Here is a 16549-nt window from a genome sequence, read left to right as displayed (position 1 = left end):
GTCTATTGGCTGGGTGCATTGGCTCGTGTCTGTAATCCCAGCACTTTGGGAGGGTAAGGCAGGTGACTCACAAGGTCAGGAGTTTGAGACCAGCCTGCCCAACATGGTGAAACCCCATCTCTACTAAAAATACAAAAAATTAGCCAGGCATGGTGGTGTGTGCCTGTAATCTCAGGTACTCGGGAGGCTGAGGGAGGAGAATCGCTTGAACTCAGGAGGCAGAGGTTGCAGTGAGTGGAGATCATGCCATTGCACTCTGTCTGGGCAACAGAGCAAGACTGTGTCTCAAAAAAAAGAAAAATTGTCTTTTGGCCAGATACAGTGGCCCATGCCTGTAATTCTAGCCCTTTGAGAGGCCGAGGCGGGTGGATCACCTGAGGTCAGGAGTTTGAGACCAGCCTGGCCCACATGGTGAAACCCCACCTATATTAAAAATACAAAAATTAGCCCAGCATGGCAGGGGATGCCTATAATCTCAGCTACTTCGGAGGCTGAGGCAGGAGAATCGCTTGAACCTGGGAGGTGGAGGTTGCAGTGAGCCAAGATTGCGCCATTGCACTCCAGCCTGGGTGACAGAGTGAGACTCAGTCCTCCCCACCAAAAAAAAAAAAAAAGGAAAAAAATTGTCTTTCAAAAACAAAAGAGAAATAGATGTTCGTAGATAAATAAAAGTGTAGGGTGTTAATGACCGCTAAACTTACAAGAAATGATACAGGAAGGCCTTTAAAGTTGAAATGAAAAGGGCATGACATAGCAACACAAAAGCATATGAAAGCGCAAAGCTTGTAGATAAAGATATATATGCAGATAAATACAGAATACTATAATGATGTGGATAAATCACTTTTAACTCTGGTATAGAATTTATGCCTGCCAGATATTAAAAACAAATATAATTATAAAAATACATTAATGGATACACAATAGAAAAAATACAATTTGTTATATCAATTACATGAAGTGTGGGAGTGGAGAGGTAAGAGTAGAATTTGTATATGTGATTGAAATTAGCTTAAAATAGATTATTATACCTATAAAATGTTTTATGTAAGTCTCATAGTAACAACAAAGAAAATGCCTATAGGACATACAACAACAAAAAGAAAAGAATCAAAGCAAGTCACTATAAGAAACAAAACACAAAAGAAGTCATCAATATAGAAAAAGACAAAACTACAAAAGCTACAAAACAATGAACAAATTAGCAATAATAAGTTCTTGCCTCTCAGTAATTACTTTAAATGCAAATAGAGAAAATTTCTCAGTCAAAAGACATAAAATTGCTAAATGGATAAAAAAAGATGGAACTACATGCTGTCTATAATAGTCATTTTAGACTCAAGGACACAGGCTGAAAGTGAAAAGGGATGGGAAAAGATATTCCAAGAGTTAATTTAAAAAAAAAAAACAACTGACATCCTTAGCTAAACTAAAAACAATCCAAAAGACAGCAGGGTGGCCATAGTTAGAATTTAAGTCAAAAACTCTAATAAAAGACAAGGACACTATTTAATGATAAAAGGGTCAATTCACCAGGAAGATATAACAGTTATAAGTATATGTGCACCCAACGTACAAGCCAAATATATGAAGCAAATTTTTACAGAACTAAAGGGAGAAATACACGGCAACACAGCAATGGGAGATTTCAATAACCCACTTTTAATAAATGATGTAACAAGACAGATAAACAATAAGGAAACAGAGGACTTGAGCAACACTATATACCAAATGGACATAATGGAAATAAACAGACCATTCCACCCAACAGGAATTGGGTTTTGAAACACATTCTTCTCAAGTGCACATTCTCCAGGATAAGTCACACGTTATGTCAGAAAACAAGCCTTAACAAATTTTTAAAAATTGGAATTATACCATGTATCTTTTCTGACCACAATGGCATGAAACTAGAAATAATAGCAGGAAGAAAACTGGAAACATTATACATACAGGGAAATTAAACAGCACACTTTTGAACAACCAGTGGGTCAAAGAAGAAACCAAAAGGGAAATTGGAAAATATCTTGTGACAAACAGAAACAAAAATACAACATACCAAAACATATGGGATGCAATAAAAGCAGTACTAAGAGTAAGGTTTTAGGGTGAACACCTATGTTTAAAAAGATTTCAAATAAACAACCTGACTCTACACCTCATGGAACTAGAAAAAGAAGGATAAACTAAGCCCAAAGTTAGTAAAAGAAATGAAATAAGGATTTCAGCAGAAATAAAGCAAAATAGAGTATAGAAAAACAATAGCAAAATAGTCAACACAACCGAGTTGGTTTTTTGAAAAGATAAACAAAATGGACAAATCATTAGCAAAATTAAGGAGAAAAAGAAAACACAAGTATATAAAAAATGAAAGAGAAGACATTACAACCGATGCCACAGAACTGGAAGGATTATAAGAACCTACTATGAACAATTACATGCCAAAAAATTGGATAACCTAGGAGAAATAGATCAATTCCTAGAAATGTACAACGTAGCAGGACTGAATCATGATGAAGTGGAAAATCTGAACAGACCTGTAACAAGTAAGGAGATTGAATTAGTAATCAAAAACCTCCAGAGAAAAGCCCAGAACCAGATGGCTTCAGTGGAGAATTCTACCAAACATTTAAAGAATAATTAACAGGGAAGCAGTGCTTCTCAAACTCTTCCAAAAATTGAAGAGGTCACCCTTCCAAATTCATTTTATGAGAACAGCATTACTCTGATACCAAAGCCAAAGACATTACAAGAAAAGAAAACTACAGGTCATTATCTCTTACAAATATAGATGTTAAAATTCTCAACAAAGTACTAGTAAACTTAATTGTCTCACTGTGTTTCCTAGGCTGGAGTGCAGTGGCACAATCTCAGCTCACTGCAACCTTGGCCTCCCGGGTTCAAGTGATTCTCCTGCCTCAGCCTCCCAAGTAGCTGGGACTACCAGGCACGTGCCTCCATGCACAGCTAATGTTTTGTATTTTTAGTAGAGACGGGGTTTCACCATGTTGGCCAGGCTGGTCTCTAACTCCTGACCTCAAGTGATCCGCCTGCTTCAGCCTCCCAAAGTGCTGGGATTACTGGCGTGAGCCACTGCACCTGGCCTAGTAAACATAATTTAATAGCACGTTAAAAGGATCATATACCATCACCAAGTGTCAATTATCTCGAATGCAAGGAAGGTTCAACATATGAATATTTATCAATATGATATATTACATTAAAAGAACAAATGATAAAAATATTTTGATAGATGCAGAAAAAGCATTTGAAAAAACTCAACACTGTTTTCTGATAAAAACTCATCAAACTGGGAATAGAAGGAAATAAAAAAATATTCTTTAGAAGGAATAGAAAGAAAGACCATATACTAAAAGTTCAAAGCTAATATTATAATCAAGGTTGAAAAACCAAAAGCATTTCCACTAAGATCAGCAACAAGACAAGGATGCTTACTCATGCTACTATTCAACGTACTGAAAGTCATAGAGACATTAATCAAGAGAAAGAAATAAAAGGCATCAAAGTTGGAAATGAAATAGTAAGATTATCTGTGTTCACAGATATGATCTTATATGTAGAAAACCCTAAGGATTCCCCCAAAAAAGCAAACTGTGAAGAACTATGAAAAACATTCAGCAAACTTACAGGATTCCAAATAAACAAACAAAAATTCGTTGTGTTCTTATAACACAAAAATATTAACTACCTGGAAGGGAAATTAAGAAAACAATTTCATTTAAAATAACATCCAAAAAAATGAAATACTTAGGAATAAACTGAAGAGGGTAAAAGACTAGTACAGACTAGTTTTGAAAACTATAAAACATTGCTTAAAACATTTAGGAAGACACAAATAACTGTAAAGACATCTCATGTTTATGGATTGAAAGAATTAATATTGTTGAATGTCTGTATTCCCCAAAGCAACATACAGATTCAGTGCAGTTCCTCTAAAAATCCCAGTGGCTGCTTTGCAGAAATAGGAAAAAACAATCCTAAAATTTGTATGGAACCACAGAAGACCCTGAGTAGCCAAAACCACCATGAGAAAGAACAAATCTAGGGAACTCACACTTTCCGAATTCAAAACAAATTGCCAAGCTGCAGTAATCAAAACAGTATGGTACTGGCATAAAGACAGACATTATAGGCCAATAGAACAGAATAGAGAACCCAGAAATAAACCCAAACATATACAGGCAAATGTTCTTTGACAAGGGTGCCAAGACTATACAATGTGGAAAGGATAGTCTCTCCAACAGATGGTGCTGGGAGAACTGGCTATCCACACACGAAAGAATGAAATTGGACCCTTATCTTGGAACATATACAAAAATCAACTCAAAATAGATCAGAAACTTAAATGTGAGACTTGAAACTATAAAACTTTTTTAAAAAATAGGGAAAAGTCCTCTAAAATTGATGTTGGCAGTTGTTTCCTGGATATAACATGAAAAGCATAGACCCCCCCCCCCCCCAAAAAAAGCAAAAATAACAGATGCACAAAGGGGACTATGTTAAATGAAAAAGCTTCTGCTCAGCAAAGGAAACAATCAACGGAGTAAAAAGACAACTTACAGAATGGGAAAAAATATTTGCAAACCATATGTCTGATAAAAATGGGCTAAAGACTTATCCAAACATTTCTCCAAAAAAGGTGTACAAATGGCCAACATGCATAGGAAAAGATGCTCAACATCACTAATCACCAGGGAAATGCAATTCAAAATCACAATGAGATAACCCCTCACACGTGTCAGAATGGCCACTGTCAAAAAAAAAAAAAACAAAAAACGAAAAATACCAAGTTTTTTTGAGGATGTAGACAAAGTGGGACCTTTGTACACTGTTGGTGGAAATGTAAAATGGTGTAGTCACTATGGAAAACAGTATGAAGTTCTTTAAAAATTTAAAAATAGACCAGGGACGGTGGCTCACGCCTGTAATCCCAGCATTTGGGGAGGCCAAGGTGGGCAGATCATGAGGTCAGGAGATAGAGACCATTCTGGCTAACACGGTGAAACCCCGTCTACTGAAAATGCAAAAAATTAGCTGGGCGTGGTGGCGGGCACCTGTAATCCCAGCTACTTGGGAGGCTGAGGCAGGAGAATGGTGTGAACCCGGGAGGCAGAGCTTGCAGTGAGGCGAGATCAAGCCTCTGCACTCCAGCCTAGATGACAGAACGAGACTCCAGCTCAAAAAAAAAAAAAAAAAAAATTAAAAAATAGAACTACCATATGATCCATTAATCTTTCTTCTGGATATTTATCCAAAAGAATTGAAGTCACTGTATTGAAAAGATATTCCCATGTTGCAGCATTCACAATAGCAAAGAGATGGAGACAACCTAAATGTCCATTGTTGGGCGAATGGATAAAGAAAACGTGGTGTGTACATACAGTGGAATATTACTTGACCACAAAAAAAAAGGAAATCTTGTCATTTGCTACAACATGGATTGGCCTGAGGACATTATGCTAAGTGAAAATAATCTAGTCACAAAAAGATAAATGCTGCATGATTCCACTTATATGAGGTATCCGTGGTGGTCAAACTCAAAGGAATGGAAAGTAGAATGGTGGTTCCCAGGGGCTGGAACAACGGCGAATTGGAAATTTGCTATTCTGTGGGCATAAAATTTTAGTTATGCAAGGTGAAAAAGTTCTAGAAATCTGCTGTATAACATTGTGCTTGTGGTTAATAATGTATTATACATTTAAATTTTTGTTAATAGGATACATTTCATGTTGTGCACTTTTCATAAAAATAAAGAGAAATTAGTGTTAAGCCTTCGAAGCCATGGGAGAAAAAAAGACGAAGAGACTAAGAGGATTTAGGACATATCATTCTGTGCCCATTGATTGTGTCCCTACCATTTTAGTTGGTTTTGAGAAACCTGGTGGTATTTCACAGGAGTGGCTACATGGAAACACAGAAGCATCTTTTTGAAAATTTACTTAAAAGTAGACAGAGAATTTGGTTCAGGTAGGGAAGAGAATACAAAATGCTCCAACTTCACCACTGCTTAGCTGCCCCCAGCCCCTTTTTAGGAAATCAGCATCAGATTTCCAAACAAAAACGTCTTAAGGCATTAGTCCCAGTAAAGGTAACACTCAGCAAATACCTGGTTGTGCCAAGTCATTCGACAAAATTCCAAGCATGGCTTATGGTGATAACATCCTTTCCACAGTTAAGCCTGGTTGTATGATGGGGTGAGGGGTAGATTTGCCTCATTTTACTCAGGGACAGACAGAATCAATATCTTTCTTGCTCTTTTACTCTCTCGTGATTTCTCTCCTGCTTTCTTTTAATTAGCTAACAGAGAAACATGCGTTTGTACATTACCTTTCTTGTAGGCAGAGTATTACTGGTACTTTTCAGAGCCCTAACTGGATAGCTTGGTGCGTGTTCATTTGAAGAAACTTTTGCAACCCAGCTGTGATCTTGTCATAAATTTGATCTTGTTCCTGTGTCCTTGTCATTGATGTGTATGCCATGGTTGTGGTTGTATCAGTCACCATCCTGGACACTTAAGAATAAATGTAGTCAATTCCCAAAACGTTTCTCTTTTTGAATTTGCACTCCAGTTAGTTTAGGTGATGCTTTTTTTATTTACCTTTTTGACTCTACGGCAAACTTCTTACGACTTGATCTGTCTGAGTCACCTCCGCATCCCCAGAATACAAAGCAATGCCAGGCACATGTAACGTGTACAGTAAATTTTTTTTCAATGGGTGCATGGCTAAATTGACTTTTCTTAATTTTTTTATTAGATGAAGAAATCATTTGACTTTAAATTTGGGTTCTCTAAGAAAAAGCCAGAAATTGCATTTTTAAGGAAGATATTGTATTATGCTTGCCTTTTTTTTTTGCTTTTCCTTTCATATAAAAAATTACTGAGTACCTTCTCTATTTCTGTTTAAAACTCCTAAAATTCTGTATGCCTCAAGAATCTTTCTAAGGCGAATGTTGACATGCTTAAACATATTGACTGAAAAATGAGATTTTTTTCCTTTACATCTTGATTAATACTTAGTATTTACTATCTTTTAGGTCTAATCGTTATATGAAAGTAGCCATTCTGAACAGGTAAAGGAAAAAAATATCTGGCAATAATTGATTCAAGATCGATTAATCAACAGGTAGTTAGACACTTAGGCAGTTAGATCATCTTTATTGGAACAAACTATTGTTATCCCTTACTTTTCAACCAGTAAGCAACTCAGCTATTACAGTAATAATACAAATGTAGATGTTTGTTACTGTTTAGTCTTGTCTTCACAGTACTTTGGCAATTCTGTAACTACCTAGGTGGGAAGGAAAGCACAGCTGTTCAGCCTAGTTTGTATTTTAACCAGCAAAGCACATTAAAAACATTTGTAAGATTTGTGTTTCGTGGGTGCTTCTCTTTTATTTTTGTAGCCCTGCCACATGAGAGGAAAGAGAGTTTTTTCCCTTAGTGGCAGTTTCGTGATATGTTACTAGGGAGCTGATTTGGTTTACTAGTTGTAGAGAAACACAAAACTATGTAGACTTCTCCATGGAATATTCATAAAGGTTGAAATAACTGGCAGTGAGGTATGTGGAGTTTCTGTGAAGATTGTAAAAATACATATTATTGTAAAAAATAATTTTAAGGCCAAGTGTGGTGGCTCACACCTATAATCCCAATACTTTGGGAGACCAAGGTGGGAGGATGGCTTGGGCCCAGGAGTTTAAGAGCAGCGTTGGCAATATAGTGAGACCTCTCCTCTACAAAACATCAAAAAAATAAAAATTAGCCAAGCATGGTGGCCTGCACCTACTTGCTTGCTACTCTTGAGGGTTCAAGGATCCCTTGAGCCCAGGAGTTCAAAATTACAGTGAGCTGTGATTGCATCACTCTACTCCAGCCTGTGTGACAGCGCTGGATACTATCTCAAAAATTAATTAATTTAAAACTAGAGCTTTGTGTGCAAGGTATTATATTGTTTATATTAATAATAACAAATAGGAAGTAACCTCTCTGAAACAGAAAATCTTAAAATAAATATATGTCAAGAACTATATTAAGTGCTTTTTGCATATAGTCATTTTATTTCTAAAATAAATGTATGGGCCAGGTGCAATGACTAATGCCTATAACCCCAGCACTTTGGAAGGCTGAAATGGAAGAATCACTCGAATTTAGGGTTTGGGATCAGATCAGCCTGGGCAACGAAGTTTTTATAGAGACCTTGTCTCTATAAAAAAATTTAAAAATTAGCTGGGTGTGGTGGCGCCTGCCTGTGATCCCAGCTACTCTGAAGGCTGAGGCAGGAGAATCACTGAAACCCAGGAGGTCAAGGCTGAGACAAACTCTGATCATGCCACTGCACTCCAGCCTAGGTGACAGAGCTAGACCTTTTCTCAAAATAAAAGTATAGACTAAATATAGTCAGCCCTTCATGATGAGGAAATCAGTTCATAGAGGTTGTCACTTTACCAAGGCCATATCACTGGTGGCTGACTCAGCTGTTCATGCTTTTTCCCCTAAATCACTCAGAAGATGACATTACTAAAAAGATTGGAGGCTATGAAGTGACTTCACCAGTAGCAACATGAAAATATTCCAATGATAAGTGAAAAAGATGGATACCACATTCTGTACATCTTGATGCTGGTATAACTTAGTACTTAAAATGATCACAGTAACATATAAAGATTTAGTGTTTGTATTAGGCTGATGGAATTTTGTGTGTGTGTTTTGTAAAACGTCTGTCATTGTGTAAGATGTCTATAATTGTGCATAAGTTACTTCCCAATTAAGTATTATTTAAAGAAGAGTGCATGCAGCATCAATTTAGTTCATCAATCAGTGTATCTAAAAAAATTTAATGTTTTTGGTGTGCGTCCTGAAAGACTGCATGGTCATTTGAGCTTGTATTCTTTTTTTTTTTTTTTTTTCTAATTTTAGATCATCAAATTGTTGGATGGAAAGCGATCTCAAACTGTGGGAATCTTGATATCTAGTTTACATTTAGAAATGAAGGATATCCAACAGGGTAAGTCTTTTCTATCACTTTTGTTTTACTTTTTCCATTTTTTAAAAAACATTTCATTCTGAAGAATGTCAAACACATATAAAATTAGAATGCCCTAATGAATCCTGTATACCCAATACTCTGCTACAGAACCATCAACTCACTCTTGTTTTATCTGAAAACACCCTCCTCTCACCAAGTAGGTTATGAAGCAAATTTCAGATGCTTTATAAGTCATCTGTTAAAAATGTTAGTACTATTGCTAAAAAAATAAGGATACTTTATTTATTTATTTGTTTTACAGGTGGGGTTTTGCCATGTTGCCCAGGCTGTTCTCAAACTCCTGGGCTCAAGCAATCTGCCCACCTTGGCCTCCCAAAGTGCTGAGATTACAGGCATGAGCCACCGCGCCCGGCCCAGGGGTACTTTTCCAAACAATACTCCATCCAGTGCCATTATCCTTCCTTTAAAAACATTAATCGTAGTTACTCAGTATCATCACATAAGTAGTTCTAATTTCCCTGTTGTTTGTATACTCATTAATTCATCCATTCATTTATAGTTAGTTTAAATGAGGATCCAGACAAATTCCATGCATTGCCTTTGACGTGTCTCTCAAATTTATTTTAATCTAGAAGTTTCTACCCTCCATTTTTTCCCCTTTTGTAATTTATTTGTTGAAGAAACCAGGTCACTTCTCTTGTAGACTTTCCCACATTTTAGATTTTGCTGATCATGTTGCTGTGTTTTTATTTATCATGTTCCCCTGTCCCCTGTTTTCTATAAACTGTCTGATCTAGATTCTTAATCTGAGTGGAAGAATACATCATAGATGCTATTATGTTTTCTATCAAGAAGTGCATAATATTTAGTTATCTGTGATGTTAGTGAGCACTTATGATCTTTGCCTAGATTTATTATTTCATCAGAAGTTTTCAAAATAATGATGTACTAATTCCATCATTTCTTCTTTCTTAGCTGGAATACTTCTAGGGAGAAATACTTTCCTCCATTTGGTTACGTCATTGTTTCTTAATCCTTTCGTTTTCAAAATGTTGTTATTTCTATTTGGTTATCTTTGGCTCAATTTTAGATAAAAGACATTTAAAGAGAAGAGATTTTGTGTGCACATATTTTTATTAGTATCTAGAAAAGTAGACCAGAACACAACATACCTTTTCAAAATCTGTGTCTCACATGAAAACAATACTCCCCTTTCTCACTAATTAATTAAATGTAAATCTTTGAGGTTTTTTTTGGTTTTTGGTTTGGTTTGGTTTGAGACGGAGTTTTGCTCTTATTGCCCAGGCTGGAGTGCAGTGGCATGATCTCGGCTCACCGCAACCTCTGCCTCCCGGATTCAAGTGATTCTCCTGCCTCAGCCTCCCAAGTACCTGGGATTACAGGCATACGCCATAACATACAGCTAATTTTTTAAGTAGAGATGGGGTTTCTCCATGTTGGTCAGACTGGTCTCGAACTCCTGACCTCAGATCATCCACCCGCCTTGGCCTCCCAAAGTGCTGGGATTACAGGCGTGAGCCACTATGCCCAGCAAATGTAAATCTTTATATTGACATTTCACTTATATTTTCTGAATGATAATACAATCTCTTAGATGGTTTCAGTAGAATTTAGTATGAGTTTCACAGTGGAAACATCTGAAACCACACGGCCCTTTAGGTTTCAGTTCATGTTGTTTAGTTGTTTGACTTTGCTACTCAGCAGAATACCCATAGGTCCTGACCTACAAGACACTTAAGTTACTTTCACATCACCTGCTACTTTTCCATTCAAGGGAGCTTTGTTAGGGACTTAAAATTTCGCTACATTACAAAAATTAAAAATTCCACAAAAAACTAAAACATCTTAAATGATAATCACAGAGCATTCAGATAAGCTATATAGTATTTAAGCACATTAACAGAGCTGAATACATAAGTGTGAATATGAAACCTCAGATACAGTGAGTTTGGCAGAGGGTGGCTACATAGGCCTGTCATTGAAATTAGAATGGGATTCTTCAGGGACTTTAGAAGAATCTCAAGTTAGATCTTCCAGAAGAATTGAGTTTCTGAAAAATTCACATCAGAAGAATGTGATGTTAGAGCAGAGGGAAAAAAGGAAAAACAAAAACAAATGTTTTCAGGGGAGTTTATATTCTTTTGGTAAAGGACTGACTCTTTTGAAGCAGTTATTGAAGTTAGGGATTCTTCAGGTATCACAAAACGGTCTTGTCTTGACAGTGGTCTCCATGAGCCTGGTGAAACTCAAGTGTGCTTGATTTCATCACCATGATGTGTAACGCTGTGGATGTGAGTTTTCACAATGTCCATATATAACCTTAGACTATATTCCGTTTGTTTTAAGCATGTCCTACTGCCGTGCGTCAGATTTCCCCATGGATAGAAGTCATTCCAGCCATGTGATAGTCCAGTTACCAGCTCAGGACTGTAAACTTTCCCATGGCATTCTAGCCTTATTAGATTGAATGTTTACTGTGAGTTTGAAAAGATATTTGTCGATCCAGACCTTTTCCAATGTTATACTCTAGATAAGAACATGCTTCTGTGAAGCGTAAGTGAACTTTCATTTCAGCGTCGGAATGTTGACTGTAGCATCACAGACTTCTAGTCCTTGTGGGAACTTTATTGTTCATTTTCCTTCCTCAAGCACCTCTGTGATCCACCACAAAGTTGGCTCCTAAGTTCTAAAAAATCATCTCCATTCCATTTCTTCGTTTAGTAATGCATTCCAGATGAATATGGCGCTATAACTGGAGGTTAGTTTTCCTTGGGAGTCATTGACTGACACTGGCATCTGAAGGTCATTAGGAGCCCAGGCTGTATCAGTTATACTTCATTCTGAATTTGTGTGTGGAGTGTACTTGGCCTTGTGTTGTCACCCTGGTGAAAGGACTCCCTGTGCTGATGTTGGCCTAAAAGGTTTATTTTAATGTGAGAGGGGCTATGGTTAGATATGACTGGAGGAGGCTAGCTGGCCGCCTGGCAAGATCTCACAGCCGACCAGCCCTGGTGAAATGACCACAGTTCAGAGGGTGTTCTTCAGCCCTGTGGTCATATATTCACCTTTAGCCATGCACAAAGCCCAGAGGGATTAACTCATACTTTCCAAACTCACGAGAAGCTGATGTACAAACCAGCAAGCCAGTATATTCACTTAGAGGAGAGTATTCCTTCTTACAACAACAACAAAAAAATTGTCACATTTATTGATTGTTTTCTCCACATCATTTGTCTCTACCTGCCATTTTCCCCATTAAAATGTCATTTCCATCACTCTGTTTCGGCATATGCATAATAAGCACACAGTAAATATCTTTTTGAATGCAAAGAAACAGGCATAAACAGGTTTAGAGACAAAATACAGTACGTGATTCTCGGAAAAGTCTACCATTAAGTTGATAGGAATAGAAGTACTTACAGGCATTCTGGATCGCTTCAGGCATTCCAGTGTTCCAAATGGCAATGACATTTCAATTTTTCTGAGATTGCAGCTTTGTCACTTTGGTAACAGTTTTGTGTGTTTCAGTCTGCAGTTGTCTCCCACAAATAGATCATCTGGCTTTTACTGGTTTGGCTCTTTAAGAGCAAAGCAATCTTCTCTTCTTATTTTGTAAGAGGAGCACTTCTCTGTGCTCTCCTTAACACAGCCTACACTCTCCATTCAGGAAGAGTTTTGCTTCTCTATACCTTAACATCTGACAGGTAACAAGGAGCAGGGCTAGTGTTCATTCCTTTATGCATTTCTTTGCCAGGAATTTCTATGATGATTAAGCATTGTTTGCAAATAACTGGGCTAATGTGTCATGCATAAAAGTCATATATTCAAGTGTTCGTTGACTTTAATTCAATTTTTAAAAAATACAGACTTAATCTTAAACTAGATAGGATCAGAATGCCATGTATTCTATTCCAGTGCATTTGGACAAAACTGCCTGCTTGCCTGCCTTCTTTCCTTCCATAAAACTGTATTGAGTGCCAGCTCCGTATCAGGTGTCATGACTACAGCAGCACATAAGATCAGGCTCTAACATCCTCAGGCACACCCAGGATGGTGGGAGAGATGTAAAGCAGCCCAACATTATAGTAGAATTGGCTATGAAATAACAGAGCAGTATCTTGACTCTTCCTGTAAAAGTTAAGATTAAGTCTGAGAGGATGAAATAGTGGTCATCACACAGAGATGGAGCTTTTCCAATTGAGGAAAGAGCATGAAACAAAACGTGAAAAACAGACATATGTAATCCCTGACTTTGGGAGGCCAAGGCAGATGGATTGCTTGAGCCCAGGAGTTCGAGACCAGCCTGGCCAACATGGCGAAACCCCATCTCTACAAAAAACACAAAAATTAGCCAGGCGTGGTGGCACGAACCTGTAATCCCAGCTACTTGGGAGGCTGAGGTGGGAGAATTGCTCGAGCGTAGGAGGTGGAGGTTGCCAAGATCACGCCACTGTACTCCAGCCTGGGCAACAGAGCAAGACTCTTTACCTCGAAAAGAAAAAAAAGAAAAAAAAAGAGACACACAGCTGGAGTATATAGATTGTATATATGAATGTGGGTTGTTTTAAGATAGAAGGCAAGAAACACAGGCAGCATCCAGACCAGGAAGATCCTGAATAGCATCACAAGAAATGTTTATATTATTGCATCAGTAATGGGGACAAGAAATCTAAGAAGGGCCATGTTGTGGTCTGATTTTGAATGCAGCAATATCTATCACACTGTTCATGGAAGACTGGCCTCTAATGTTTTCCATGCTTGGCCAAAACGTAGATCTCTTACTTCACTTCGTCCCACCTGCATCTCATCTCACTACACTCTAGCCAACTACAGTGGTCTTTGATTTCTTACAGAGGCCAAGTACTTTTCTTACTCTTTGTCATTGCATGCACAACACATTTTGAATGAACACTTCTGCACGCTCCCTCTGTTTGAAACGCTTTTCCACCCCACTCTCTATGTAGCTAGGTGTTTTTCTTTAGGTTTCAGCTTAAATGTCACCTCCTGGGAGAGCCTTCCTAGGTCCTCCCACCCTAATACAGGTCATCCTAATTTAATACTCTTATTTCCTTCACAGCAACTAATATTTTATTTGTTCATCTACTTACGTTTTTATTTACATCTGCCACGAGAATATAAGCTCTAAAAAGCAGACTGCTCACTGATGTATCCCCAGCACCTTGCACCTGTGTCTGGCACCCAGGTGATGATCATGAAGTGCCTGTTGAATGAATGAAGAAAAATAGGACTGAAGGTGGAGAAATCCTTTAGAAGGGATTGTATTTGTTCAGATGATAAATGACAAAGGTCAGAACTGAAGCTATGTCTATAGAAATGTAGAGAAGAGACCACGTATGAGGGATATTTGGAGAGAGAATTGCTACGGTTGCTCACATCAGATGCAAGGAGTAATACAGAAGACTTTTGGCTGTACCTTGGGTTTCTGGCTTTAGCAGGAATGTCTGTAATGGTGCCCCAAGCCAGAAACTGAAAACACAGGTGCAGAAGCAGGGCTTGAAGCACAAAGGTAAATTCTGTTTTGGATGATTTGAGTGTGAGATGACTGGAAACATCTCAGCTAAAGTGTTCAGTGAGCATCTAAAAATCTACCTTTGTGCTAGTGGTAAGCAGATAGGGCTAGGTTAGACATAACATACTCCCAAAAGTAACCTTTATCCCTTTATTTCTACCCAAGATAGTGTTAGATATCTTGTAGAAGAAAGCCAAATCCATATGCTGGCTGAAGTGAAAACACTGAATCACTAAAGGAAAAGCCTTGGTTGTAGAGGAAGAATGGTTTCAGGAGGGTGACCATAATACCAAAAGCACTTGCATTTGGTCCAGGAGAGACTCTGAATAAGTAATCTACTTACTGCTAGTTTTCCATCTGCTAGATAGGATGACTTACATTTAAAAGCATTTGGCATCCTTGTCACAGTGACTGCCTACATGATTGCAAATTAGTGTTTTCATTCCATGTTAGTGAGTTCCTCTTATTCTTGTCCCAGGGGAGATAGAAAATTGCTGTTGACTATTCTTGATATAAACGTTCATATGCATTGCAACAGACTAGATGCCAGAAACCTCCTGGCATTCATTTGGAATTTCCCATACACGCAGAATTAATATTTATAATATTTAAATAACATCAAGATAAAACATCCTTTATTTAGTTCTTACTAGTTCAGAACGTCAGTTTGAGAGATCAGCTGCAACACTGGCTTTCTTTCTGTTTGGGAATCTCAGTTCAAAGTGTACAAAAGGGATGTCAGCTATGTGCTCAGAGTCTAAAACCCAGGTCTGAGAATGCCTGCTGGACCTTGTTTCCTTTTGCCTTAATAATTGCCAGAAATCTTTGTCAAAGTTGATGCAAGTTGTCTAAAACGTATGAATTTGACCAGGCATCTGAAATCCAACATAACGTATCTAGGACTTTCCTGAGGAACAATCTCAGTCTAGCCTAGAAGAGTGTCTACTCAAAAGGCTTTTGGTCTTCAGAATTTTTTATCGTGCACTCCAACAGTAAAAAGTTTGAGTGCATGCTTCTCAAGGTCTATTTTCTAAAATATAAGTGTAGGACATAACTAATATGCATGTTATAAAATATATGCAAAAAATATGAATTAAAATAAGATTAGTAATATTTTTAAATGTCTTGCTAATTTTGATGGCTTTGGGTTCTCATGAGCCTCATATCTCAAGGCTCAATATGCGATTACAATGAGTCTCATTATTAACAGTGATGAAGTTAAACCCACATTTTAAGTAGCCTTAGTGATAAATTCTGTTTATGGGGATCAACCTCTTGGCGGGTGCCATTTGGCTATCCTTGTTTTTACCCACTTCCATAAGTGATGAAGAGTTTGTACTAGCAACCAAAGTGTCTGCTCTACCATTTTCCTATTGTTGATGGATTATCTTAAATCTGGGATTTCACTGCAGGAGGCTTTTGAAGCCAACTTGTTTATTTTGTGAAGTTTAGTTAAAACCAGATTTTAGAATAAGAAAACTTCATTTAATACCCCCCCCCATCACAGTATGTTGAAAGCAAAGGAACAAGTGAGCATGCCACGTCTGAAAGAGTTTATCCACCAAAAGTGCCATGTGACCCTGACCTGCTGACATACAGACTAAATAAATGGGCAGTTTCAATTAACTTATTAAATATAGGTAGAGCTAAATTTTTAAAAATGTTAGATAAATATAAGTAGTCACTCTAATATTTTCCTTTCCTTTTCCACCTTTTCCTCCCTCCCGCTGTGTCTAAAACACCTAAGCAGCGGGGCTCCCACCTACCCTTTCTAAACCATTCTGCATTCCTTCACTCGCAGAGCTGAGTCCAGAAAGCAGAGGGTGGCATTTCTTTGTACTTTACCTTCAGGCAACTGGCTGAGACCATCCAATCTGCCTGGAATGTAATTTTGGCTTAAAAGAACCAGAACTAATGGACGAACAGAAGCAGCTTAACCCAAACTGTTTCTCATTCCACTGCCCTCTGGAGAATAGAGGGGATATAGAAG

At 37.7% G+C, this 16549-nt stretch overlaps 1 protein-coding gene across 8 annotated transcripts in view; it reads left to right on the top strand.

Annotated features, from left to right (window-relative positions):
- Positions 1-16549, top strand: part of FMN1 (formin 1) — a 423460-nt gene that overhangs the window by 261435 nt on the left and 145476 nt on the right. For all 8 annotated transcript variants that reach the window (XM_031002405.3, XM_055363225.2, XM_031002406.3 and 5 more), the window contains one exon: positions 8939-9026. In XM_031002405.3, coding sequence (XP_030858265.3) covers positions 8939-9026 — 88 coding nt within the window. The remainder of the gene's footprint in view (positions 1-8938; positions 9027-16549) is intronic.

Source organism: Gorilla gorilla, chromosome 16 (genome assembly GCF_029281585.2).
Source record: "Gorilla gorilla gorilla isolate KB3781 chromosome 16, NHGRI_mGorGor1-v2.1_pri, whole genome shotgun sequence".
Taxonomy (NCBI): Eukaryota; Metazoa; Chordata; class Mammalia; order Primates; family Hominidae; genus Gorilla; species Gorilla gorilla.
Note: the sequence above shows the minus strand (reverse complement) of the source record. Positions and strands in the feature narration are given on the sequence as shown.